The sequence below is a fragment of the Oikopleura dioica genome, chromosome PAR (genome assembly GCF_907165135.1).
Source record: "Oikopleura dioica chromosome PAR, OKI2018_I68_1.0, whole genome shotgun sequence".
NCBI classification, from domain to species: Eukaryota; Metazoa; Chordata; class Appendicularia; order Copelata; family Oikopleuridae; genus Oikopleura; species Oikopleura dioica.
The window spans coordinates 11,422,196-11,445,570 of NC_137293.1; the positions used below are offsets into that span (position 1 = coordinate 11,422,196).

General features: G+C 41.1%; 6 protein-coding genes and 1 long non-coding RNA gene across 7 annotated transcripts; 1 reads left to right on the top strand and 6 right to left on the bottom strand.

Moving 5' to 3' along the window:
* Positions 1 to 6: 6 nt before the first annotated feature.
* LOC145704222 (inosine-5'-monophosphate dehydrogenase 1-like) lies at positions 7 to 2,029 on the bottom strand. The gene is given in 9 exon segments (XM_081781667.1): positions 7 to 240; positions 288 to 486; positions 532 to 692; positions 735 to 977; positions 1,017 to 1,266; positions 1,307 to 1,455; positions 1,458 to 1,694; positions 1,766 to 1,855; positions 1,858 to 2,029. Coding segments are annotated over 9 exon segments (1,542 nt in total). The 5' UTR covers positions 2,027 to 2,029; the 3' UTR covers positions 7 to 196.
* Positions 2,030 to 2,062: 33 nt separating this feature from the next.
* On the bottom strand, positions 2,063 to 7,513 carry LOC145704219 (uncharacterized). The gene is made up of 16 exons (XM_081781662.1): positions 7,387 to 7,513; positions 7,222 to 7,344; positions 6,903 to 7,174; positions 6,208 to 6,860; positions 5,756 to 6,165; positions 5,518 to 5,710; positions 5,194 to 5,475; positions 4,975 to 5,144; positions 4,742 to 4,927; positions 4,517 to 4,702; positions 4,300 to 4,477; positions 4,024 to 4,224; positions 3,777 to 3,981; positions 3,587 to 3,731; positions 3,252 to 3,303; positions 2,063 to 3,137 (listed from the first exon to the last, which is right to left on the bottom strand). Exons 1-15 carry the CDS (start codon positions 7,483 to 7,485, stop codon positions 3,259 to 3,261), a joined length of 3,348 nt encoding a protein of 1,115 aa, XP_081637788.1. The 5' UTR covers positions 7,486 to 7,513; the 3' UTR covers positions 2,063 to 3,137; positions 3,252 to 3,258.
* Positions 7,514 to 7,696: 183 nt separating this feature from the next.
* Positions 7,697 to 8,661, bottom strand: LOC145704223 (RNA-binding motif protein, X-linked 2-like). The gene is made up of 4 exons (XM_081781668.1): positions 8,500 to 8,661; positions 8,203 to 8,451; positions 7,934 to 8,164; positions 7,697 to 7,889 (listed from the first exon to the last, which is right to left on the bottom strand). The coding sequence occupies exons 1-4, from the start codon at positions 8,597 to 8,599 to the stop codon at positions 7,759 to 7,761; spliced, it is 711 nt and encodes a 236-aa protein (XP_081637794.1). The 5' UTR covers positions 8,600 to 8,661; the 3' UTR covers positions 7,697 to 7,758.
* A 4,841-nt stretch (positions 8,662 to 13,502) lies between these two features.
* On the bottom strand, positions 13,503 to 16,966 carry LOC145702703 (chondroitin sulfate synthase 1-like). The gene is given in 9 exon segments (XM_081779964.1): positions 13,503 to 13,728; positions 13,963 to 14,071; positions 14,137 to 14,470; positions 14,509 to 15,019; positions 15,066 to 15,292; positions 15,338 to 15,806; positions 15,869 to 16,200; positions 16,253 to 16,443; positions 16,715 to 16,966. Coding segments are annotated over 8 exon segments (2,262 nt in total). The 5' UTR covers positions 16,434 to 16,443; positions 16,715 to 16,966; the 3' UTR covers positions 13,503 to 13,629.
* A 3,343-nt stretch (positions 16,967 to 20,309) lies between these two features.
* Positions 20,310 to 20,873, top strand: LOC145702376 (uncharacterized). The gene is made up of 3 exons (XR_014134310.1): positions 20,310 to 20,529; positions 20,572 to 20,706; positions 20,748 to 20,873. It is a non-coding gene; the product is annotated as an uncharacterized LOC145702376 (long non-coding RNA).
* A 44-nt stretch (positions 20,874 to 20,917) lies between these two features.
* LOC145702375 (trypsin-3-like) lies at positions 20,918 to 21,742 on the bottom strand. The gene is made up of 3 exons (XM_081779596.1): positions 21,521 to 21,742; positions 21,302 to 21,432; positions 20,918 to 21,258 (listed from the first exon to the last, which is right to left on the bottom strand). The coding sequence occupies exons 1-3, from the start codon at positions 21,690 to 21,692 to the stop codon at positions 20,950 to 20,952; spliced, it is 612 nt and encodes a 203-aa protein (XP_081635722.1). The 5' UTR covers positions 21,693 to 21,742; the 3' UTR covers positions 20,918 to 20,949.
* Positions 21,743 to 21,797: 55 nt separating this feature from the next.
* Positions 21,798 to 22,669, bottom strand: LOC145702373 (uncharacterized). The gene is made up of 2 exons (XM_081779595.1): positions 22,470 to 22,669; positions 21,798 to 22,427 (listed from the first exon to the last, which is right to left on the bottom strand). The coding sequence occupies exons 1-2, from the start codon at positions 22,635 to 22,637 to the stop codon at positions 21,813 to 21,815; spliced, it is 783 nt and encodes a 260-aa protein (XP_081635721.1). The 5' UTR covers positions 22,638 to 22,669; the 3' UTR covers positions 21,798 to 21,812.
* Positions 22,670 to 23,375: the final 706 nt, after the last annotated feature.

Below are 23,375 nucleotides of genomic sequence, written 5' to 3' on the forward strand. Positions count from 1 at the left end.
AAGATATTTGGACATCAATTTCTTTATTTTTTCTTTGCAAAAAGAAACTAAGTCAACAAAAAAACATTGAAAAATGTAAAAATAGCAGCAGAGCCACAGTACTTGTGGAGAAGGTTTAGTTTTCGGAGCAGGTTTTCTTTCGAGGCAGTTTGTTAGTAGTTTTGAAAAGTAAGATTACAGAATAACTGTTCGAAATTCAGTAAAGCTTCTTTTCAAAGTGATAAAGACCATGAACTCCTCCTAGAAATACAGGCATCAGTAAGATTTGATGATAAAAATGATTTTACCTTCGCCACGTGCAGCCGCCGACCGTCTTTCAAATCTCAATTCACCACTGTAGAGAGCTTTGTGCATGTCACGAACGGATTTGATTCCCAAATCTTGTTTACCGTGCTTGACTCCCGCGATGAGATACGGAATGTAGTCGTAAATTGAGCCACGATCTTGCACTGCACCCGAGACACCTTGTGCAACTTTTATCTTATCCTAGAAGAGAAAGATAAAAAAAGTCACCTTAATTCAATTTCTTACCTTGTCCGAGAAGTATCGACTCTGGCTTGCCTTGTGTTTCATTGCATCCAGCGAGCCCATTCCTCGGTACTTCTTCAATCTAACTCCATCTTGATAGAAATATTCACCAGGCGATTCACTCGTCGCTGCTAGCAAAGATCCCATCATGACAGTTGACGCTCCTGAAATGCAAAATTACATCTTGGCAAGGTTTATGTTTCTACCTAGGCTCAGAGCTTTCGTAACATGCCCAACATTCTTTATCCCACCATCGGCAATACACGGCACACCATACTTCTTGGCAAGCTCACAAACTCTGTAGACAGCTGTTCCTTGTGGCCTGCCAACCGCGCAGACTTCTTGTGTGATGCAAATAGAGCCCGAGCCCATTCCAATTCGTAAACAGTCAACACCGGCTTTGATCAAATTAAACGCTTGATTTTGAGTTACAACATTTCCCCCGATCACTAAAAACATTAAAATCATTGTCAAAACGATCCCTCTACCTTGCAAGTGAGGATACTTGTCCTTGATGTATTTTACCATATCAATTTGGTAATGCGAGTTCCCCTGAGACGAATCAATGACGATGACGTCGACACCAGCGTCAACAAGGAGTCTTACTCGCTCTCTGTCTTCAAGTCTGGTGCTGATGGAAGCTCCAACAAGCAACTGCTTGCTGCTATCCTTTGATGCAAGTGGGTAGTCTCGATTCTTTCTGATGTCTGTTCGGGAGATCAATGCAACCAACTCATCCTAGATTTGATTTGAATAGAGCACGCTTTTGTTAATTTACCTTGTCGTTCAACACGGGTAACTTTCCCTTCTTCGATTTCATCAAAATAACGTTCGCTTCGTTGAGCGTAACACTGGTCGGCGCAGTAACCAAATCACACCGGGGAGTCATCACTTGCTCCAACTTCGTATCATGCTCATGCTCCTTCAAAAGTCGATATCTCGGCTCGTGACTAAGCCGAGCAGCTTAGAGTGCTTCTCGTTCGATTCTGTTATCGGTATGCCAGAGAAGCCATGTTTAGCTTTTGTCTCCAAAAGATCTCGAACAGTATCAGTAGGACGGAGAGTAACAGGGTTGTTGATAAAGCCCTGCTCGTATTTTTTGACGCGGCGGACATGTGAGGCTTGTTCCTCGGCGTTGTTGTTCGAGTGAATTATTCCAATGCCGCCTGTAAAAAAGGTTCAAAATCACCAAAATACAATAGAGTAAGTGAAACTACAGTGTGGAAGAGAACCGGGCCCATCAAAGCCATGGCAATGGCCATTTCCCACTCCGTAACAGTATCCATCGGGCTAGAGACAAACGGAGTCTTCAAAGTAATCTTTTTGTCAAATTAGAGGTCAAATCAACATCATCAGCGGGGAAATTGATGAAGCCTGGGAGGAGAAGAAAATCATCATATGTCAAGCCAAAGTCTTTAAAAAGTTCCTCTGCGGATTTTCCATCTTGAGGAAGGTTCTGCTCCTTTGCGTAATCGATCACGCTGTCGCCGGCCTCCATTCTAGCGCTCGGATATAAATAAATGAAACTGTCAAGCAGTGGTCGCATCATTTTATTGGAAAAATGAACTGTTAAAAAGAAAAGAAATAATAATATAAATAGCCAGCACAAAACAAGGCAATGATAATAATAAAGTAGTGGAAGTTTTTTCAAGAAAAATTTTGAAATTTCAGCTTTCAAGAATTTTTTTCTCGAAAAAAATACAGTAGTTGTGGGCTTGGAGAGTCACTTGTTGAACAAAATTTATATAAAAAATATATAAATAAAGATAAAATGGTAGTAAGTGATTCGAAATCTCCTTGGAAAAATTGGAACAAGTTTTAGTTTTTTGGTTGCTTTGGTAATTGTTGAGGATTTGTGAGGATTTTGTATGGATCTTTTTTATCAGAGGTAAATGGGAGAGGCCTCTGTGATAGGACTTTTTGGTGAGTTTTTTTTTTGTTGAAGAGACGATTTTTTGATACACTTGAAGGTGATCGGACCGTTTAGTGAACATTTTTGTTTTTTTTTTGAATTTTTTGGGACACGGACAAACTTCAACGAGTACGTGAACTATTCAGAAAGAGAAACCGCTTTTTTGTTTTTTGACAGGTTTGGGTCCAAAAATGGGTTTACAAAAATGGGTAACTTTGATTTTAAAAGCCTAGTTTTTGTTTTAAATTATGAAGTACGATTGTTTTAGGAAAAAGGAATGTTCTTTCTCGAATATGAATCAAAGATTATTGAATCCGAGAATTTCAAAAGTTAGCCACTAGGGGCAGTGAAGACGTCAGCGTCGACCCTGGGGCCTGGGCGTATCTGGTCGGTAGTTGTTTCAGGTGAATGGTTATTTATAAATGGGCAGAAAGGGAAATTAAACTGTAAAGAACAAAACAATGGGATGATACTTTTAAATAAAAAAAATGAAAATTTGAAGCAAAGGTTTTTTCAAAAGATTTTAGGCGGTGAAGCGGATATTTTTTTCTGCCGAAAAGGTTTAGTTTTTTATCGGACAAATAAGGTAATCGTGATTTTTGAGGATTCTTTTGGGGCGGTGAATATTCAAGAACTCTGGTTTTGGGAAAAATGAACAAGTTTAGAGAGCAAGTAATGCTTCTGAGATATTTTCCTTCTTAGTGGCGCTAATCTGCGGCTAGATTCTGCTTGATACTAATTTTTATGACAAAAATTTACGGAGAACAGACTTTTCCCCTCTTAGTGTCCGAAATATTAGATTAGCCCTTTCCTTGCCGCTAGAAGGCTTCATAATCGTCGAAGACGCTGTCGCTGCGGCCGTTCTAAAAAAACCATAAAAGTAACTGCTTTTCGAAGGTATGGGCTTAAATTTTGATGATGGCAAATTAAGGATTTAATCGACTGGTAATTCTGCCACAGGGTGTGCTATTTAGCATAACCTTGCCACGCCGGATCGTAAGGTAACCGGAAGAATAGAAGCGTGAGGCTAACATGGCCGAAGCGTGCCGACACTTCCGTACAAAACAAGATTTTAATTCGAAATCGAATATAATTATAACGAATAAAAATGAAAGGGTTTCATGAATGAGCTCTTGTAACACTCACCAACTTATGTGGATTGACGCTTGAGACAGAACTTCGTCGAAATGACGACAATGAAGACGTAAGAGACAGTCTCGCCGAGTTTTCCAAAGATGCTGGATTGCCAGACACACAAAGATGGGAAATGTATCGCGGGCTTTGAGAAGTTCTAAAAATCAATTGAAAAAAGCGCATCAATTTTCTAGTGTCATACGAGTTTCCATTTTCGGTGCCGTTGACATCATCTTCGTTGAGCTCGTTGAGCTTGCCGCGATTTTTGCGCTCGAGCATGTTCATCAGGATGTCGCAAAGGTTGTAAAGGTCGGTTTGATTCTGACAGAGAGCGAATAGAGGAAGACGCGCGCTATCGTCGAAAACAAATGCATCAGCTCCTGCGTTCAGCAAGTCCCGAGAAAGCTCTTGTTGGAGAGTAAATCAATTGAAGAAATTGATTTCCTTACCTATTCTAGACTCAACTGCCATGTGGAGAGCAGTGGCTCCCCTGTAATTACGATGGTTAATCTGATCAGGAGTACATTTGCTCATGATCATCAGTGCTAGCTCGCGATTCTTGATTTTGATAGCTATTTGTAGCGGTGAATTTCCTTCGACGTTTTCGTTTTGGTCAAGCAGGACTCCTTCTTTGTCGATGTTCAAAATTTCTAAAACGGAGTTAAATCCTATTTTTACTTTCGCTGCTGTCAACATAATAAATTTGTCTTTTCAATCAATTTTACCTTTTGTGATATCGATGCAGCCATTTTTAATTGCAACTTGAAGGACGTTCAGTCCGTTTCTGTCGCACTCAGAAAGTTCCGACGTGAAGTTTCCCCCGACAAGTTTTGAAACCGCCAGCAGTTTGTTCATGGCACTCGTGTCGTTCCTATGAGCTGCTATGTGAAGAGCACCGCGTTCCTGAAAAATATAAAATAGGAAAGAAAGGGTGGTTCCTACGATCGAGTTTTTAGTTCGTAGCCACGTTTTGAGAGTTTTTTGAGGAAGGGAGAGACAGTATTTGTAGAGAATTGACAAAATCAACATGTTTCCACCGTTGATGGCTGCGAGGAAGGCTCTAGCATGGCATGGGTTCTTTAGGTCGATGCTCTCGGCTTTGATGAAGTCGATGATTTTTTGGAATGTCTAAAAAGAAATAATAAAAAAAGAGGGAAAAGAGTTTACCTTGACTCGGCCAAGGGCTGCAGTAAGAGTGAACGGAGTAAGTCCATTCGAATCGTGGACTTCGATCGCATGAGGGCATGTTTCCAGCAGTTGACCGACAAGCTCAGAGAAGCCATTCTCTGCGGCTATGTGAAGAGGAGTCTTTCCAAACTTGTTTCTTTTGACGAGCAGTTTTTCAATAGTCACCTATTTAAAATTTAATTTCCTTCATTTCATTTATCAATAATACTTGCCTCCGAAACGTTTCTGATTCTCAAGCAGAGGCTTTTGAAAACATCAACTGAGCCCCGAGCGGCGACAAAGTGGAAAATATTGTTCCTGTCATTGTCGACGTCTTCGATGGACGACTCGCCCGCCCAATCGAACAAGTCTTCCATAAATCCTTCGCACATTCCGTTCCCAACTTTAAATTTAGTTTAATGCACAGTCCTGATACATTACAACAATTTTACCTGCATAATGAATTGGTGTCCGGCCAAGATTGTCCTTGAAAACGAAAGATTGGCGAGAAGAAGTGGGAGCAGAACCGTAGACGATTGAGAGAATTTTTTGAAAGGCACTTGGGTGATTGTTTACAGCGGCCACGTGGAGTGCGTTTTTCCCTTCGAAACCTGGCTCGAACAATCGCTTGATGTTTTCGCCGATTGTTTCTTGGCTTTCCGAGGATGCTTCGTCGATTTTTTCAATCGCCTTGATGCAGCCACTCTTCGCAGCAGCGTACAACGCGCTCATCCCTTTTGAAGACTAATAAACTTGCTGAAAGAAGCCGAAGTTACCTTTGTTAGTAGAGTCGCGAGAAAGAATGAGGTCAGGATTATCTTGAAGAAGTTTTTCGACGACGGAGATGCATCTTTTAAGACAGGCAACAACTAATAGTGAAACATTTGAGACATCGTGGTCTTGCTCGTGAAGAATTTCTAGTGAAGAATTGTTGTTTGACGCCGCAGCGCAGTGAAGAGGTGTAAAGTTCTAAAAACACTCAATTTCGATCAGTTTAAGAAACGAAAGTCCTACGTTTTTGTCTCTGATTTCTACCGAAGCCCCATTCTGAAGGAAAATTTCGCATATCTCTGCTGACTTCTGCTCGTATTGAAAGATGTTGTCTCTGGCCATATTCAACGCGCCGGGGTCAGAAGACTTTTGAACACGGAGAAAGTAATTGTTCGTTGCGGCATGATGAAGTGGCGTTTTTCCATCACTATCGCTTTGATTCACAAATGACTTTGGAAGTTGGGAAATCAGATTTGCAACCATTTTCACATTCTGACCCATGGCCGCGTAGTGCAGAACAGATTTTCTTGAAGAGTCGGTGCGCTCGATTTCTGGATCAATGTTTGATAGGATGTCCATGACTCCAAGGCGGCCTCCCATCGCGGTATAGTGCAAAATTGAACGGTTCTTCTTGTCGAGTTTTGGCGCGGCACCTTGAGAACTTGATTAGGTTTAGTCATTGTTTGATATCTTACCAGCTTGCAGTAGAAAATTAATAACTTCTTTAGAGCTCATTTTAGCAGCAACATGAAAAGGAGTGACTCCCTCCTTATTCTCCTGGTTCGGCGAGGCTCGATGCTGGAGCAGTCGCTGAACCATCTCACAATCGTCCAATTCCGCGGCGTAATGGAGCGGCGTATTTCCCAAGTGATCAGCCATATTCACCGAATGCTGCTCCTTGTGATTGTCGAACTGTAAAAGTATTTCGACGTGATCGGTCGCCCTGTTCTGCACAGCGCAGTGAAGCGGAGTTCTGCCCCTAACATCAACGTTGCAGGTGCCGCCAACAGTCTGCAGAAACGCTTTCGTCGCCTCCACCATCGCCGGATTCTGTCGATTCGTGATCACCGAATAGTGCAACGGCGTTTTCAGAACTTTGTTGGTGATGTCCGCCCTGGCGCCATATTTGAGCAAGATCTCGACGCACTCGGCGTGACCGTATTTTGCCGCGAGATGGAGAGCCGTTTCGCCGTTGTTATTTTGAAGATCGAGATTCGCATTCGAGTGGATAAGTTGCTCAACAACCAACTGGTAACCGTTTCGCGCTGAAAAATGCACCGCTGTGTTGGCAAGTGCATCTTTCGCGTTCACATCCGCGCCATGGTTTATTAACAGTTCCACAACATTACTTGAAGTCACAATAAAAATTGATGAAGAGGCAAAAAATAACCTGTGTCCTGCCGAGGCAGCCCAATGAAGCGCTCTTCTATCTTGACGGTCGCAGTTAGAGACATTGATGCCGTTTTCTATCAGAAACTCGGTGACTTGATCCTGTCCCTTCACTGCCGCGTGATGGAGAGCGCTTCTTCCGCATTTATCTTGTATGTTTACATTGCCAGTTTTGCACAAGAGTCGCTGGAGACAAGAAACAGCTCCGTGAGCTGCTGCAATGTGCCACGCTGTTTCCCAGTTTCTGTTTCGAATGGAACAATCCGCGCCGTTCTGAAGGAATTATTTAACCCTCTTGTAGATAAACAGCGTCGAGTTACCTCAATAAGGACATCCACAGCTTGTGATCTATCCGCAGCACAAGCTCTGTGTAAGGGCGTCAAACCAATATTATCTTTTACGTCGATTTGAGCACCGTATCGTATCAACGTGACACAAGTATTCTTCAAATTAGAGTTAGGATTTGACGCTAGCTGCTGTTTTACCTCATTTCCAATAAAGGCCGCGTAGTGAAGAGGTGTTTGCCGGTGATTGTCGTGCTTGGAAACGTTAATATTCGGATTTGTCTCCAAAATATGCTCCATTTTCTCAGTGTCGTCCTCCAGAATCGAACAGACTTTCGATCGGATATTTTTCGATTTTAACATTTATTTGTGTTTCGATTGATATCCGTAGCTAAAGGGTTTTCCCTCAGAAAGTTGGTAATTTGCTGCTCCGGAGGGAGCGACATTGTGAATCGTCGCGACTGCCGACGTGTCATAACAATCTCTAAAAAATCATTTTCAAAGTCCAGTGTTTCACTAAAAATCGATCAACTCTGGCAGTACGAATAGAGATGCCAACTGATTTGCAGAAATCTACCAAGGACACTTCGCTGAGCTTCCGAAAGCTTCGAAAACTTCGTTTTCTTCTTCGTATCGCGTTTTCTTCTTGTTTTTGCGCTTCATCGTTTTCTGCTCGTCTTTTGTCAAATCTTCATAATAACCACCTTCAAAATTAAATTCATCTTGAAAATTCGATCAAAAATCTCACCTTCAGCGGCTCTGAAAAGAGCAAGAGAGCATCGAAACTCTCTCTGAAGTCGTTTTTCTTTTTCCTTCTTCTTTTCCTTTTCCGCCTTTGCCTTGTCTTTTCTGTGGTCTCTGATGGCTTCGATTGTCGGTAATTCTTCCTCGCTGTCGGATGGTTCGGGAGTTTTTGGCCCAACGCCTTCGATTTTCAGTTTTTTCAGTTCTGGCTCCATGTCGTCGTGTATTTTTGGCACTAAAAGAAAATTTGATATTTTCGAGCAGATCTTCTACCTTTATATTCTTCCACGTGATCTACTCGAACGGGCCTTCCACAAAGCTCCATTCCGTTGAAATTATCGACCGCTAGAATCGTACTTCGCTGATCTTCGTAGCAGATGAAAACGAAGCCCTTCGAAGCGCCAGTTTCTCGATCCCTGACAAGGTTAATGTTCGAAATTTCTCCATACTGCGAGAAAACGGCCAGCAAATCTCCTTCTGTTAGTTTGTAGCTCAAATTTCCAGCGTAGATCCACGCAGAATCTATTTTTTTCGCGGTGAAAAACTTATTTCCTAATTAATTTTCGGTACCTTTGTATTGCATGTGCCAAGAATTTTCAGGTTTCGTTCCATGTCTAAGCTCTTTGTAATTTAGCTCATTTATCAGCCTGATCTTCGTTAAAATGTTCATTTTCGATAATTCTCTAAAAACCGACCAGGAGAGACGAAAAATAATCGGCCAATCAGGAGGGCGCTCAACGAAAGTCAGCGTTCTTTCCGAAAACGTCTATCAGTTGAAAATCTGAATTTTTCACGAAAGTTCAACTTTTGAACTTCTGCTGAATAGTAAGGCTTTTTTCTAAAAAATAAAGTTACTAAAGTCTAGTACTGTAGCAGTGTTGACGTCTCTAACTCGCGAAATTTACAGGATGCGATAGATTGAATCAATATTTCGAAATTATAGCCTATGAAAGGAAGAGAGAGGACCTGTTAGATAATCAAAATTTATGACCAGTGGAGATTTTCACTTCACAGCTGAGCTGGCTACCAAAGATGATCTTGTTTACAACAGATTCTGACGACTTGACGCTCAATACTGGTAGCTTTTTGGCGAGTTTGTATCCCAATGGCCGCAATAAATAGATGTTTGGACCCTAAAAAATTGGCGCGAATTCGTGCGAATTGGTGCGGTGAATCCGCACCAATCTCTTCCCATGCAGGGATGGAAATATGACAGAATTTTCCGGGGGCACGGCACGGCACAACCAAAATACCCGTGTCGCGGCACGGTACGGCACGGCACGGCACAAAATTTGATAATGGGGTGCCGCGGCACCACGGCACGGCACAGCACGAATTTGAAGCATATAACTTATTCAAGCCCCTTAAATTCAAAAATCAAGGAACGGGGCTAAAACGGCCCGAATGGCCGTCAAACCCTTAAATTCAAAAATCAAGGAACGGGGCTGAAACGGCCCGAAGGGCCGTCAAACCCTTAAATTCAAAAATCAAGGAACGGGGCTGTGCCGCGGTGCCGCAACCAGATTTTATTCTCCGTGCCGTACCGTGCCGTGCCATGCCGCTGTGCCGTGCCGTGCCGCTCAGATTTCCATCCCTGTTCCCATGATATTTTTTTGTATTATTGAGCGCTTGGCTCTATCACGCTAAAAAGTGGTGCCCCAACTCATTTCGTGCGGATAGTGGGACACGAATTCGCCAGTCAGGAGGGGACATGATTTCCCGGAAATCCCTATAATGAATCCTTATTTATGAATCATAAATTATGATCGATAGAAGGATTTTATAAAAAAAATAAATGAGTCAAATTAATATTTACGACTTTAGTCAGTGTGGAATTTCTTTTCCTTTTTTACTAGCTTTCGTGAAGACTTCTGACATTATCCTACATTTGATAGAATTCTAGTCATCAGAAAAAATTCTCATACTGAAACAAAAAGATCTATTTGCATCGGTTAATGAAGTCGTTGAACTGAAGTGAAAGTACACAGTAAAATTCAACTGAGAGGAGAAATTCCAGGGCTACTCCCGCATTTGAAATGCGGCATTTCCCAAAATCCCTTTTCTCAAATCCTGAATTTCTCAAAATCCCGTATTTCTCAAATCGCTAAATCAGGATTCTGCCGATTCAGGATTTTGGGAAATGCGGGTTTTTTTCTTTTGAGTTAGTTTTCTTGCTTTCCCAAATTTTAATTGATTAATCATATAACTTTATTTTCTTGGCTTCTCCATAGTCAATCCTGGCTTCAACAACTTCGATCCTAGCTTTACAGAAGTCAATTCTGGTGGCTCAAACGTCGATCCTGGCATCTCCACCGTCTATCCTAGCTTTTCAGATGTCAGTCCCGGCTTTTCAGTTCTCTCATATTTATTATTGTTGGAAAAGCCTTGATTGAAACTGATGACGCCGGGATCGACGTTGAAGAAGTCGGGATTGACGTCGAAGAACCCGGGATTGACATTGGAGAAGCCATGATTGAAGTCGGTTAAGCTAGGATTGACGATGTAGAAACCAGAATTGACGATGGAGGAGCCATGATTGATAGTATATCAATGATATTGAAGAAGACATGATTGAGGCCAGGATTGGGGTTGAAGAAGCCAGGATTGGCTTCTTCTTGGGCAAACGGGGACTAAGACAAACGGAGACCAATTTGAAATTTTAGCTGAATCTTTCATTTCTCAAAATCCTGCTTTTCTCAATCCTTCATTTCCCAAAATCCTGAATCGGCAGGTTCCTGATTTGGCGATTTGAGAAATTCAGGATTTTGAGAAATCCAGGATTTGAGAAATGCGGGAGCAGTCAAATTCCAGAGGTGATCTTTGAACTTTTCATTCATCCGAAGGGAAATATTAGTCGCCTCTGAGTATACCCTTTGGAGATTTATAAAACACGGAAGAAAGTGAATTCTCAGACATTCTCGTTTTCGACAATTTTTGAGCTTCATGGGGAGTAAATTATGGTCAAGGACAGAGTTGAAAATGTCCGAATATTTGAACTCAACGTTATCGAAACAAATCACGCGACACGAGAAGGAACTCCAGCTAGAGAGAGGCGAAGGATCAACGACTGCGACATCGTTGTACCAGAAGATCCAACAATAATAGATCTCAATAGAAATCTTTTCAGTTACGTTAAAACAATAAACGATCAGGAAGCTAATTTGAGAGTGCTCAGTCAAATATTCAAGAGCGATCAGTACTTTAAAGAAGGAGATCCCAATCGCAACCTCCAAATAAACATGGTTCAAAACATGTTCGACGGACTGCGCTATTCGGCTCCTCTTCTGAAAAATATTACATCACTGAGAGTTCCAGTTTCGGGCGAAAACCAAGAATTACGATGCTAGCACTCTTCCTTGATTTCAATTATTCTGCACTTTTAATTTCATCTTTATTAATTACCTGTTCAACAGACTTAAGTCTCATTACGAGCCTGATCATCTAGTGCTCTTTACTGCCAAAAACCTGGATGATGGGCTTTCTGTTCAACTCAACATATCCTCTTGTTAATTAATCCTCCGCCTGTAGCACATAATTATTCAGTATTCAATATATAACATTGAATATGAAATGGCCTTTATTGTGAAAATAAATTGAAAATGAGTCATTTCCGTATAAGGATACAAAACTGGCACTGAAGGTCCTTGCACCTCGTTCGGAAATCTGCGCTAGTTTCACAGCTTCAGCTGTTACTGACCTCGCTTCCGCTTTCCTGATTCATAGGAAGTCCTTACAAGCTTAGCATGTGTTTGACTCACTTGTTGTCATCAAAATGCTTGTATTTTTTCGAAAAAAAAATGAGTTTGACCTTTTTGAAAATTTAAGGGGTACTGACAAGGGGTAGAGCCCCAAGTTTTCGAAAACTAGGATCATCGAGCTTGACGAGGAAGTGAATATTAATTGAGTTCTAATGAGGGAAATCCAACGCAGCAGGGGCTTATCACTTGCGCATAAAGCACCTTATTAGAGCCCACTTATGTTCGAGAGCTATTTACAGTTTCTTGGTCTGCTAAAGAAGAAACGCGTGGAAACAATCTTTAAATATATTTAATTAATTGACAGTGTGAAGCAATGTGTTCTATTTACAGTTATAATACAGGATGTAGAAAGATATCAATTGAATCTACTAGCCAGATGCCTTATCGAAGTTCTAAGAGCTCTTCTGGATGAATTATTCATCGATCTCTTCCTTGATTTCGAATATCTTTCTTCGTGCGGAAGTTTTTGGATAATTTTGCGATTGGAGCCGCGTTTATTATTGAGCTGTTCGGAAAGGCGAGCTTTGTCAGTTCTGTCTGTTCCACTTCGGAAATTCGCAGGAAGAGCGCCGATTTCTGAACAATAATTTTACGAAAAGACGACCAACAGGAAAGATGATACGTTGCTCGATTATTTTTAGTACATTACGGTCAAAATGTGAACAGCTGATTACTAAAAATAGAAATGATATCAAACAATTATCCGAAACAAGAAGCAATAAACATCACCTGCTGCCCAAATCGATGGGGGCGGTGTGATTTATGGCCCTGTTCCGGTAGATTAGCTCAAGAATATCATCCTATTTTTTCATATAATACTATTCCTATTTTTTCATCTCTTGATAGCTATTTATCTGAACTTACGGCGCGGTACATGTGTTTCGTTGACTTCATTTGTTGATTTTCTTGAAGATCTGGTATGTAAATGTCCTCGTCTCTACAAAAAATATTTGAAATTTAAATTCAGCAACGATGAAATCTTACATTGAAAGGGGAGGCATCGACCATACTGATTAATAAGCTTTGAAGAAGAATAATGAAGATAAGATTGACGATCGTCGACGTTCTTTTTTCTTGAGCTCGTTGGGTTGGAAACAGTGTTGAAACTCTCATGGAAGTGGGTTGGATTCGTTTATATATTTTTCAGTGGCACGTTTTCTCTTTCACGTTTTGCTACACGTATCGGCAAGGCTTTCCACGTTCAAGAGTTTTCCCTTAGCTCGGTTGAGAATAGCGCCGCTAGAAGCATTGAGGCTCGGACGCCTCATCATCTCCGAACTTTAAAGTGTCATCTGAGAACCAAGTTTGAACTGTCCTCAGTCATATGATTTGATTTATTCTTAGATCATTTTTGTATAATTGAAAAACTTGTTATCTATCGAGTCTTTGTACTATAAAAACCCAGAAAAAAACCGAAAAGGTAGCCAGATTTTATAACTGATTTGCGCAATCTTTATGAATTTTATCTTACCTTTTAGATTCCGAAAAACCAAGAGTATATAAACTTCACAGAAAGAGAATCTTCTCTTCCGAACGATATATTTTCGGTGAAAACGTCATTGACATATGATCAGCTTTCTCGTGAGCCTTCTCTCACTTCCTCCCATACGTCTGTGACTGTAGGATGCACTCCCATCCGATTGTACCTAATGATTCACCAAACAACCCCTCTGACTCAGCTGTCTTCAACTGGTTACCCGTCGAGGGCTGGAGCTCGTCATTTCCGAACAGATTTATCGAGGAAATATTTGTGAAACATCGCCTTCAAATTGCACGAGTGATAATTGAACAACATAAAGATCAAAAGACACGGTCTATTGCTCGAACTTATTTATTGTAACGGTTGCATCTTGCTAAAAGCAAGAGGTAAAAACTTAAACATTTGAAACTTTTGGAGTTTGTGTTGGCAGAAAAGACTTGGAAATTTCTTGGAGTTGGAATGTTATGCTTTGATTCCTAGCAGTTCTTTCGTCGCAGAGGTGCCCAGTTTTTTGAGAACTGAATAATGATAGACGGCCGGGCCATAGTGGCTGAACTTTGTCTTTTATAAGTTTCTATTATGTTTTGGCGAAGGATTTGCTGTTTGCCCGTAAAAATTAGACTACTAATCGCTGTATAATCGTAATTCCTCCATTAGAGGTAACGACAAAGCGCTAAAACTTCAATCCAATTAATCCAGATTTGACGTCAATCTAACACCCGAAATTGCCCGTAGATTTATTTCTTTCTCTCAGAAAGCGGGCCAGCTCGATTTCGTTGTCAATTTGAAACTATCCTTGACGCATGAGTCTAACTGAGAGGGAGACAAGTCTGGATCGCAGTGTTTGTCGTGGAAGACATGAACGAGTTTTGGCTCGTTTGATCGCATGATTCTGATGTTGTTACTTTCAAAGGATTTTATAATGTTATATTTTATTATGAAAATAAAAAATTGAGCTGAAATCCTTTCCTGACAACATTTGACGCAAGATAAACATCTTCCATCCCCCAGCCAATGATTTTAACATCAAAGCCACCAGCTTTATCAAAATCTTCTTTGTACAAACTGACCATGCCGTATCCATACTCGCGCCAAAAACCTCTAATCTCTTCAATTTTGAAATTGTCCGACTCGTCACCAACATGCTTATTGTCAAATTGCGAGAAGATTATTGGGTAGTATGCAACTCCTGGCTTTGTATTTTCGAGGAGTCTGTGGAAGAAATCGACGGTGAACTGCATGTCGATATCGCAAAAGAAGAGAAGCTCTCCATCTTGGCAAGTTTCAGCTCCGATTTGAAGCCCTAAAAATTTAAAGCGCAAGAAAAATTGTGAAGCATACCTTTTCCTCTTGAAAATGGCCCATCTGCGTTATGAATTTCGAATAAATAATTTGGATATTCTGCTTTTACTTCATCCAGCATTTCCTTGAGTTTCTTCTCATCCTCTGGAGTCGAGTGATCATCATTTGCAAAATAGACGACTTTGACGTTGATGTGGATTCTGTGAGAAAGGGCAGCGATTTTCAATCGGTCAAGGAAAACACGAACAGCGTCGGATCTGCCAGAAAGTGGAATGATAAAATTGACAGGAGTTGGATTTGCTTCTTGATTGTAGTCTGATTTTTGATTGATAGCATTGTTTATAAGAGGCATTTGAAGCTGTCCGGGTTCCTCCATCATCAACGATAAAAAGGACCGCTTTGCTCTGAAAGCGGCGGTGACAGTATTTTCTTCTCCATTGATGATGTGTTTCATGTCAATCATGGTAAGATATTCGGTCGCTGTACCGGATGTTGTTTGATAAACACGGTCTACGTGAATTCGCTCGATCTTCCCATGGAGTTTATTTTCCTAAAAAAGAAAGTTCTGATCCTTATTTCCGAGGTTGTAATCAGACCTTGTAATATGCCTTCGCAGCTTCTCTCGCGAGTTCCGTCACGACATTGACCCAGGGTTGGAGAATACCACGAGAAATGAAGTCGATAGAATAATGCCGCCCTTGTGTGATTTGCTGCCAAACGACAGATTTGTCACGTGGTAATTTGTAGAATTTGCGATCTTTGAAAGGCGAATTGTCAAAGATTTCTTTTCTCATTCTTTCAACGTCCTTTTCGAGCTCAGATGCTGAAATAATTATTTTACGACGGGTCTGAAATCAACGAAGAGTACCTGATTGACGAAGCTTTTGGATTTTCTTGAGCATGACAGTATTATGAAGAGCGAATTGATTAGCCTGGATTTTGTTCGCGTGGTAGGTTGCTGAATGAGCGGCTACTTCTTCAAACAAAGGCTTTAGTCCTTCTGAGTCAGTTTCTTCCACATTGTAATTATTCTTGAAAAGCGCAGCCATTTCATAAGACTTGGTGCAGCCAACATTAGCATGATGATAAACACATCTTCCAAGCTCGATATCTTCGTGCTCAGTCATCAGATTATTCTTGAGACACTCCCCCAGCTTGGGTGACAATTTTTGCAGGGTAATTTTCGAAAAGACAATTCCAGGACCGCCCATACAGTAGACCATGTTGTCCTCAACGAAATCATCGTTATCTCGACCAAACCCTGGCGAACCAATGTACAGTGCATCAGATGAGTTTATTCTTCTCAACAAGCTCTCCAAGTGTTCTTTACGAGTTTACTAAATTGTCAGCGCTTTTTCAGATGTTGAAAAGATGATTTAGCAAACTTTCCTATGTGAACATACGCATCATCATCGAGCCTGAGAAACCACTCGTAATCGTTTACTTTGTGATCATGGACGTAACGCATCATCGAAAAAGATTTCTTCTGAGGCGGGTAGACATTATCCGAAATTCCGGGCATTTTGACGATATGATGAGGAACGCCTGTGTAGTTACTTTGGGCAAAAATTTCCACGTCGACGCCAGAATCCTTGTTCCATGTTTTTAATGAACTTGCCCAGGTTTCGGCGGCAGTTTTGACTCTTGAATCGATGAATTTGTCAGCAGACATCATGGCAACATAGAGGAACTTTCTTTTTCTTCGTGGTTTTTGGCGGATTCTCCCAGGAGCTGAATCAAGTATTGAAGCAAGATGAAAAATTAATATTGCTCGAGTGCTTACCGTCCAGCTCGCCATCAGGAATATTATCCTCCGACGTGTAGTCAACACTGTATCCCTTGCCACGTTTGCAGCTGTTTTCCATTTTGATCACACTCTGTCCCAGGAGCCATCCTATCAGGACTCCTATCGCAGCCTGCCAGTACCATTTTCTCTCTTGCTTCGCCGTTTTCATCGCGCCCATATGAGACGATCTTAAAATCACGTCACTCTTTTGCATTTCTTCTAACTTTTGTCCCGCTTTGTCTCTCAAGTAGCCGATTATTTTCAAGAGCCTACAGTGGCTAATCACTGGAGGCTTCATAAAAAATTTATGCGCACCGCCCTCCATCTTATCCGCAAGCGAATCTCCCGAAATCCCGCATTCTTTTTGTATTTACATCATAAAATTTAGATAAAAATACTCCTGGTGGAGCGTGAGAGAAATGATTTACGCGTATCAAAGTAACATTTTCCCACATTTACCGAGCATGTTCATTTCGAAGCTCTTTCTCTTCAAGTTAGCCTACTGATTATAAAAATAATCAGCATTTTTCTTCTTTATTTGACAATTAAGATGCGACTGAAGTGATTGTAATTGGCCCCTGACACAGACACACGTCTCTGTTTTCTCTCAGCCGCTCGCGATTAGTTGGGTTTGAATTCAGAGGACGGGTTGACTTTAGTAGGGCTCAAAATCAATCAACTTTGCTTTCAGTCCTGCTGATAGAATCAAGAGAAAGTGACGCATCACGCCCAAAGATGGAACAAAGATCAACGAGATCCTATCTAATCAACCAAATTTATTAATAAAAAAACCTTTCTTTTGAAAGTATTCCTATGCTAGAATAAGTTATCATTTACAGCCCTCTCGGGCGCCAAAAGGGTTGAACTTTTTATTCTGAGCTCGAATCTGTTGATATATAAACAAAAATTATGCGCGGCCAAGTAGTAACGTGTTCGACTTACGTGAACTTTATTTCATTACTTATTCGTCTAAGGTACATATTTTCGAAAATCGCGGCGAAAAGGCATTAAAAATCGCAAAAAGCAAAACATAAAAAAAAAGTTGAAAATATTCACCCCTTCATTGAAGCTTCTCTTTGCTCTGAAACCCGCTTCATTGTTGTTTATCAGCAGAAAATAACAATTTGGAATCGGTTCAAGGCTTCTTTTGTCAGCTACGGTCAATTAAATAACAGACATAAAACTATTTTACAACGTGCTTCATACGATGTACCAGCTACCAAGGGTAATCCTAGAATTCAGTTTTTACCCAAAACAAAGATATCCCGTAAGGATAATCCGTAATCGCAAAAATTCAATTTGAATAAAGATAAGCGTCATCCAACATCAAGCGTTTCAAGTTGAAACTTTCAACTATTTACGTGTTGGATTCAAGGCCTATCGGATAAGCGCAGACTTTTCGACATATATTGCTACCAATTTTATGATGACTGAAGGTGCAGCTGCGCAAAATCTCTTGATCTTTTTCTCTGGGTTGAAATTAGCTAACTATTCAAAGAACAACATGCTAAAACTTAAAATTGTAAAAACTTACGGAAATAACACGGAATAGCCGGCAGAATCTTATCAAGTAAACCAAGAACTTTGCAGAATCGAGGTAAAAGCGCCGCCGGCCACGACTACCGTTCCGTTCTAGTTTAATTTTGTCAGAGTGAGCGCCGTTCAACTCACTCCTGTCAAAGCAAATCTGCGCAGAAAGCTCATCGTCGCTGCCTGCGGGGCTTCGCAGGATCAAGCTCGTCCTGGCTGCTTGAAATCAGTGATAAAAAAATTTGGCCTTGAAAATTCAAGAAGCAAAAAGCACTTCAAAAATAAAAAAAGTACCTAAAATATCTCATAGTGTCCTCTTGTGCAATTGTCTCTCAATTAGACTCTTATAAATGAGCTCATCCTGACTTCTCTGAGCAACATCAACATCAAAGCTAAAAGCGGAAATTTTTCCAAGGGCTCAAAATACGGAAAGACAACAGGAAGCCACTTGAACGAATTCTTTTCATATCGACAAGAAGTCTTTTCAGCGGCGTCTAGTAGCTCACTAATGCTTTTGTAAACTTGAGATTTCACTAAAAGCTCTGTGGGTCACTATCATCAGAATTCATCGCATTCGTAGTGTCCGGCATCCCGCGGTTATCTGATTCTCCCTTTCAGGAACTTTTCTCCTGCTGTGTCGCGAGTACGCCACCTTTTCTGCGAGAATCGGTATATACTCCACTTTCTACATTCATCAGCAAACCAAAATGACCCGAAAACATTCTACTCTTACCAAACCACAGGACGAATTCCTGAATAACTACTTTTTGAAATCACAAGAACCCCAGATGAATCCCAGAAGCAGTTTCTCATTGAAAAGACAGGGATGAGCAACGGACAAATTAACAAATGGTTCATGTCGAAGCGGAAGAATATGCGAAAAGCAAAGATCGAGACGAAAATCACGCTAGAAATGCTTCAGAAAAACGTCGGATCCTTTTGGCCTGAGAAGAAAAACCAAGAAGAAGCTTCCAAAGTCATCGAAAAACTCATCCTTCAAATGCAGGCTCTTCCTCCACGACTTTCCCGAAAGAAATTAACGGTCGCAGAAAAACCCATTCGTCCGGAGATCTCGAAAACAATCCGTCAAGACTTCCAGGCACTGAAGGATGATGATCAATCACCCGAGAAAGCGCTCGACATTTGTGACGACTTCATCGCTGAAACAGACGACCAGAACGAATTGCCATCTTACACCCTTCTCAGCGAAGATGAAGGCCCTGAAATTTGCCTTCCGATGTACTACCAAAATGCGATCGAGTTTATCAACAAACAACGAGTCTATTATTCCTCTGACAACACCTTCGAACTGCTCTGGTCTCTCAACTGCCAATAAATACTGATAATAAACAAAAACTACAAAAAAACTTACAGTCGTACAAGCATCTTCTTACTTCCCTCTCTCTATCTTTTATTCAGATTTTTGCATCTAATTCTAGATAGCGATATTAAATCAGTTCATCAAGTTGTTTGTTATCTTCAGTTCGCGCGATCACCAACGCTTGCCTTTCAAAAAAATATCGCATGTTCAACAATGTCGTTTCAGTCAAACAATTTCGAGTGAAACCAAGGAAGGTCCCCAAGAATGACCAGCTTTCGCGGCTCATTTCCTTCTGTAATTTGGCTCTCTTCTTTTGACTTATCTAAAATTAAGCTGTCCTACTATTGGCCTGGCTCTTTCATATTTTTCACCGTGAGCAGTACATCTACAGAGAGCCGCTGAGATATGTTGGGAAAGGTTACATCGCATTTTTGTTATCTCTGGTTCCTATAATAATATCGTTAGGCTTACCGGACTGAATTTCGACTCATTTTTCTAGCTTGATTCAGTGGTCATGTGACGCAAATATAGAAAGCCTAGAACCAGGGCTTTCATTTGAGCACCATATCGAGTGGTCTGGGTCATGCCCGCAAGGCAATTTATGGGACCTGAAGTTCCAAAATGAGCACTAGAATTCTTTAGAAGAATTTTCGATGCCGGGCCGGCCTTCTCAGAAGTCGAGAGTCAGTTATTTAGAAAGCCCATGCTCTGAGCTTTCCGTAGAGCCCAAGAAATCTTAGTGCAGAGCGGTTTGTGGCCTTCAGCGAGCGCTTGAAGTCTTGTTTTTGCGGTTAAATTTCAATGAAATTGATGACTTTCTCCCAAAAAATGGCCAAAATAGGCAGTAAATTGACAATTAAACTGATCGCTGAAGGCCACAAACCGCTCTGCACTAAGATTTCTTGGGCTCTACGGAAAGCTCAGAGCCTGGGCTTTCTAAATAACTGACTCTCGACTTCTGAGAAGGCCGGCCCGGCATCGAAAATTCTTCTAAAGAATTCTAGTGCCCATTTTGGAACTTCAGGTCCCATAAATTGCCTTGCGGGCATGACCCAGACCCTCGATATGGTGCTCAAATGAAAGCCCTGGTTCTAGGCTTTCTATATTTGCGTCACATGACCACTGAATCAAGCTAGAAAATGAGTCGAAATTCAGTCCGGTAAGCCTAAATATCGTGCTCAAACCTTGTTGAATAGTGGTTATTTCCGATACTTGACGGACATAATTCATCAATTGGCAATCATCAATTATTGTCTTCTATTGCTGGGCGCTCATTACCAGAACGGACGAATCTCAAGATTTTCATCTTGGTTGCAAGGAACTATCATCGGACCTGGCAGCACGATTGTATTTGGAAATTTCTACCTTGTTTATAGCTTCAACAGAAGTGTCGTAGGAATGCGGCCCCTTTGGCTTGCACATGGTAAAAAATGCTTATTTATCTTAGAAAATTAATCCTTTTCAGTCCAGCACGCAGGGGTTTTTATAGCATCTCTTCTGGAAGCCTACAATTTTTCTCACTCAAAATGTTGGCCCGATAGAATACCTGGCCAAATTTTAAGTGCGGTGTATTCAACTTGGATTACCTCGATCTATCATGGTAAATTACTTTCCTTTAGATAATAAACGACAAATTCTTAGTGACCGGAAGATGGCCTTATCCATATTTTCCTACGACAAAGTGGTTTTTGCTGAATTTTCTTATCGTGGAGACGGCTGGTTCGCTTTTTACTGCAATGTACTTTTCATTCTTTTTGTTTCTTGAAAAGGTGATTTTGAAACTGAGGCTGAAACTTTCTCTTGGAATAAATTTATAATATGTTTTCCAAGTGATCATTTTTATTTATGAATTCATTGTTGAGAATATCCAGCTGGTGAACGAGGACACTTTAGCATAGACTCCAGGATTATCTGGGAAAGCGCATCCGAAGCCCCAGCTGACGACGCCGTAGATGACAGCAGTGCCAGATTCTTCGCAAACAAGAGGTCCGCCGGAATCACCTTGGCAGGAGTCCTTTCCTCCGTCAGTAATGCCGTCTCCGTTGAAATCTGGAACACCGGCGCAGAACTCGTTATCTTGAACGAGTCCGCTCATGTCGGGGATAGAGGTGCAAGCTTCTTGGGAGAAAGCATGGACGCCAACATCACGGAGCTAAATTTACGAATAGGATAGGAAAACATGGGATACGCATTACGAATGTAGAAGAGCTACCACCGGAGGAGATAGTTCCCCAGCCAGCAACGTAGCAAAGTCTCTTATCGTCGACATGAGTCGATGGGAGGCAAACAGGTTTCCAACAGTCATTGCATCCGGCCGGTTGAGAATCTATTGTAATTGATTATTTTGTGTTTTTTCTTGCTCATAATCATTTTAGATAGTTGACAAAAATAATACAAGTATAATTAAATCAAACCTGTCAGATTTGGAACTTCGACGAGACAGACATCAGATCCGGGAGAATTAGAAGAACCAAGATTACCGTTGTAATCGGGATGCTTTGTGATGCTGATTGAGGTAACCTGAAATTCTTCATCTGTGGAAGCTCCACCAATCATTCGATCTTCAGATCCCACAATCACGTTCATTGAACTCAGTCCATCGCAACAATGGGCCGCTTTTTAATATTTCGAAAAGTCTATAATTATCGATGATTCTTGTCATTTTATTGATAATTAAACAAATTAACCCTTGAATAAATCTTGATATCAAAACTTTCCTGTAAGAATCCAGTCATTGGTTCCGCTTGGATTGGCAGAAATGATGCTGCCACCACATCCTGGCGTCTTGACAATCCAGGGCCATGTTGTTTTTCTATCAACGGTTTGTCCACCGACAATTTTCGAAGTAGCGAAATCCTTGATCTTGCGTTTTCTTCTAGCGGAAAATGGATTAGTTGGATCTGCGCAGGTCAAGCCAGAAGGCATTGAAGCTGGACCGCTTTCCCATCCGTCACCTCCGATGATAGAATTGCCACAGAGAAGCTGGTCGAATCTGTTCTTTCGGATTTCACCGTTTCTGCACTTGACTTTGAACTCCTGGGAAACTTCTCCAGCATCATGGATGTTGTCAGAGTCAGTATCGCAGAAAAGCTTATATGTTGGCTTCTTTCGAGCATTCGTGCACGTACCGACAGCTTGTCCCTCATCAGGGCTCATTGTAGCAACGAAAGCGTCGACTTCAGATTTGCAATTGCAAGTGAGATCGCCACATTGCTCGTTCAAGCTCATCTTTTTGATTCGTCTGCATTTAACGTTGGTGAACCGCTGAGTGGTTCCTGTCGCTGGACAAGTCCAATCAATAGTTTTTCTTTTTCCACCGTCCTTTCAAATAAATTCCTCAAGGTAACTTGTGAAATAACTTACCGAAACGCAAGTAGCCACCGCGTCAGGTCCATTTTTAGGCATCTCAGTGCATCCGCAAGCATCACTCTTCGTCACTTTGGTCTTCTTCTTCTTTCTCTCGCCATTAGCATCGAAGTAGTAGTCCTGAGCGACAACGGCGCCAAGAACGAGAGCCGGTAAAAGCTTCATCGCAAGATCTTTTACGAATAAGAACTGCGATGTATTAGAGGGAAGCCGTCGGAGAAATGATGCACTGAGAATTTGATGGCCGAGACTATTAGCACTTTTGTTTGTCTATGATGAGAAGCCAAAATCTAATAATAAATAAATATATTTTAATTAAGACTTGCAGCCTTGAAGAGTAGATATTAATAACTTATTCCAATCTTATGATTTTTCCATCTTCTTCAGAACATTTTGCATAATCAAGTAGACAGCTTATCCGCGGTAGTTGTCCGCCCAAATGATCAACAGCAAATTCATACATGCCTTTTTCTTCTGCAGTTAAAATTCTCATTTTGGGATTTTGCGGAAAACCTGGCTACAGATTTTTCTATGCGATGTTTGAACAACTCTGCTCTTTCTTTAACCGTTTCAGAAATTTTTTCGTTGAAAGAGAGAGAACACGAGATCCAGAGCTTTACATCAACATGACTGCGTTAGTAGAAACGACTGGGCTTCAAAGAGATCTGTTTGAAGCGATGGATATTGAGGAATTGGAAAGCTTGTGGAAACGAGTCTATTTGTTGCAAGAACAATCTTCTCTTAGCTCGGACAAAATGATGGATCGTGTTTTAGACGACGAGGAGAAATATGCTGGAATTTTCGCAACTTATGAGATTGACAACATTGGTAACTAATCATCGGTAAATATACTTTTCTCATCATCATTTTAGATAGCATGGAGCTTGATCAAATAGGAGAGTC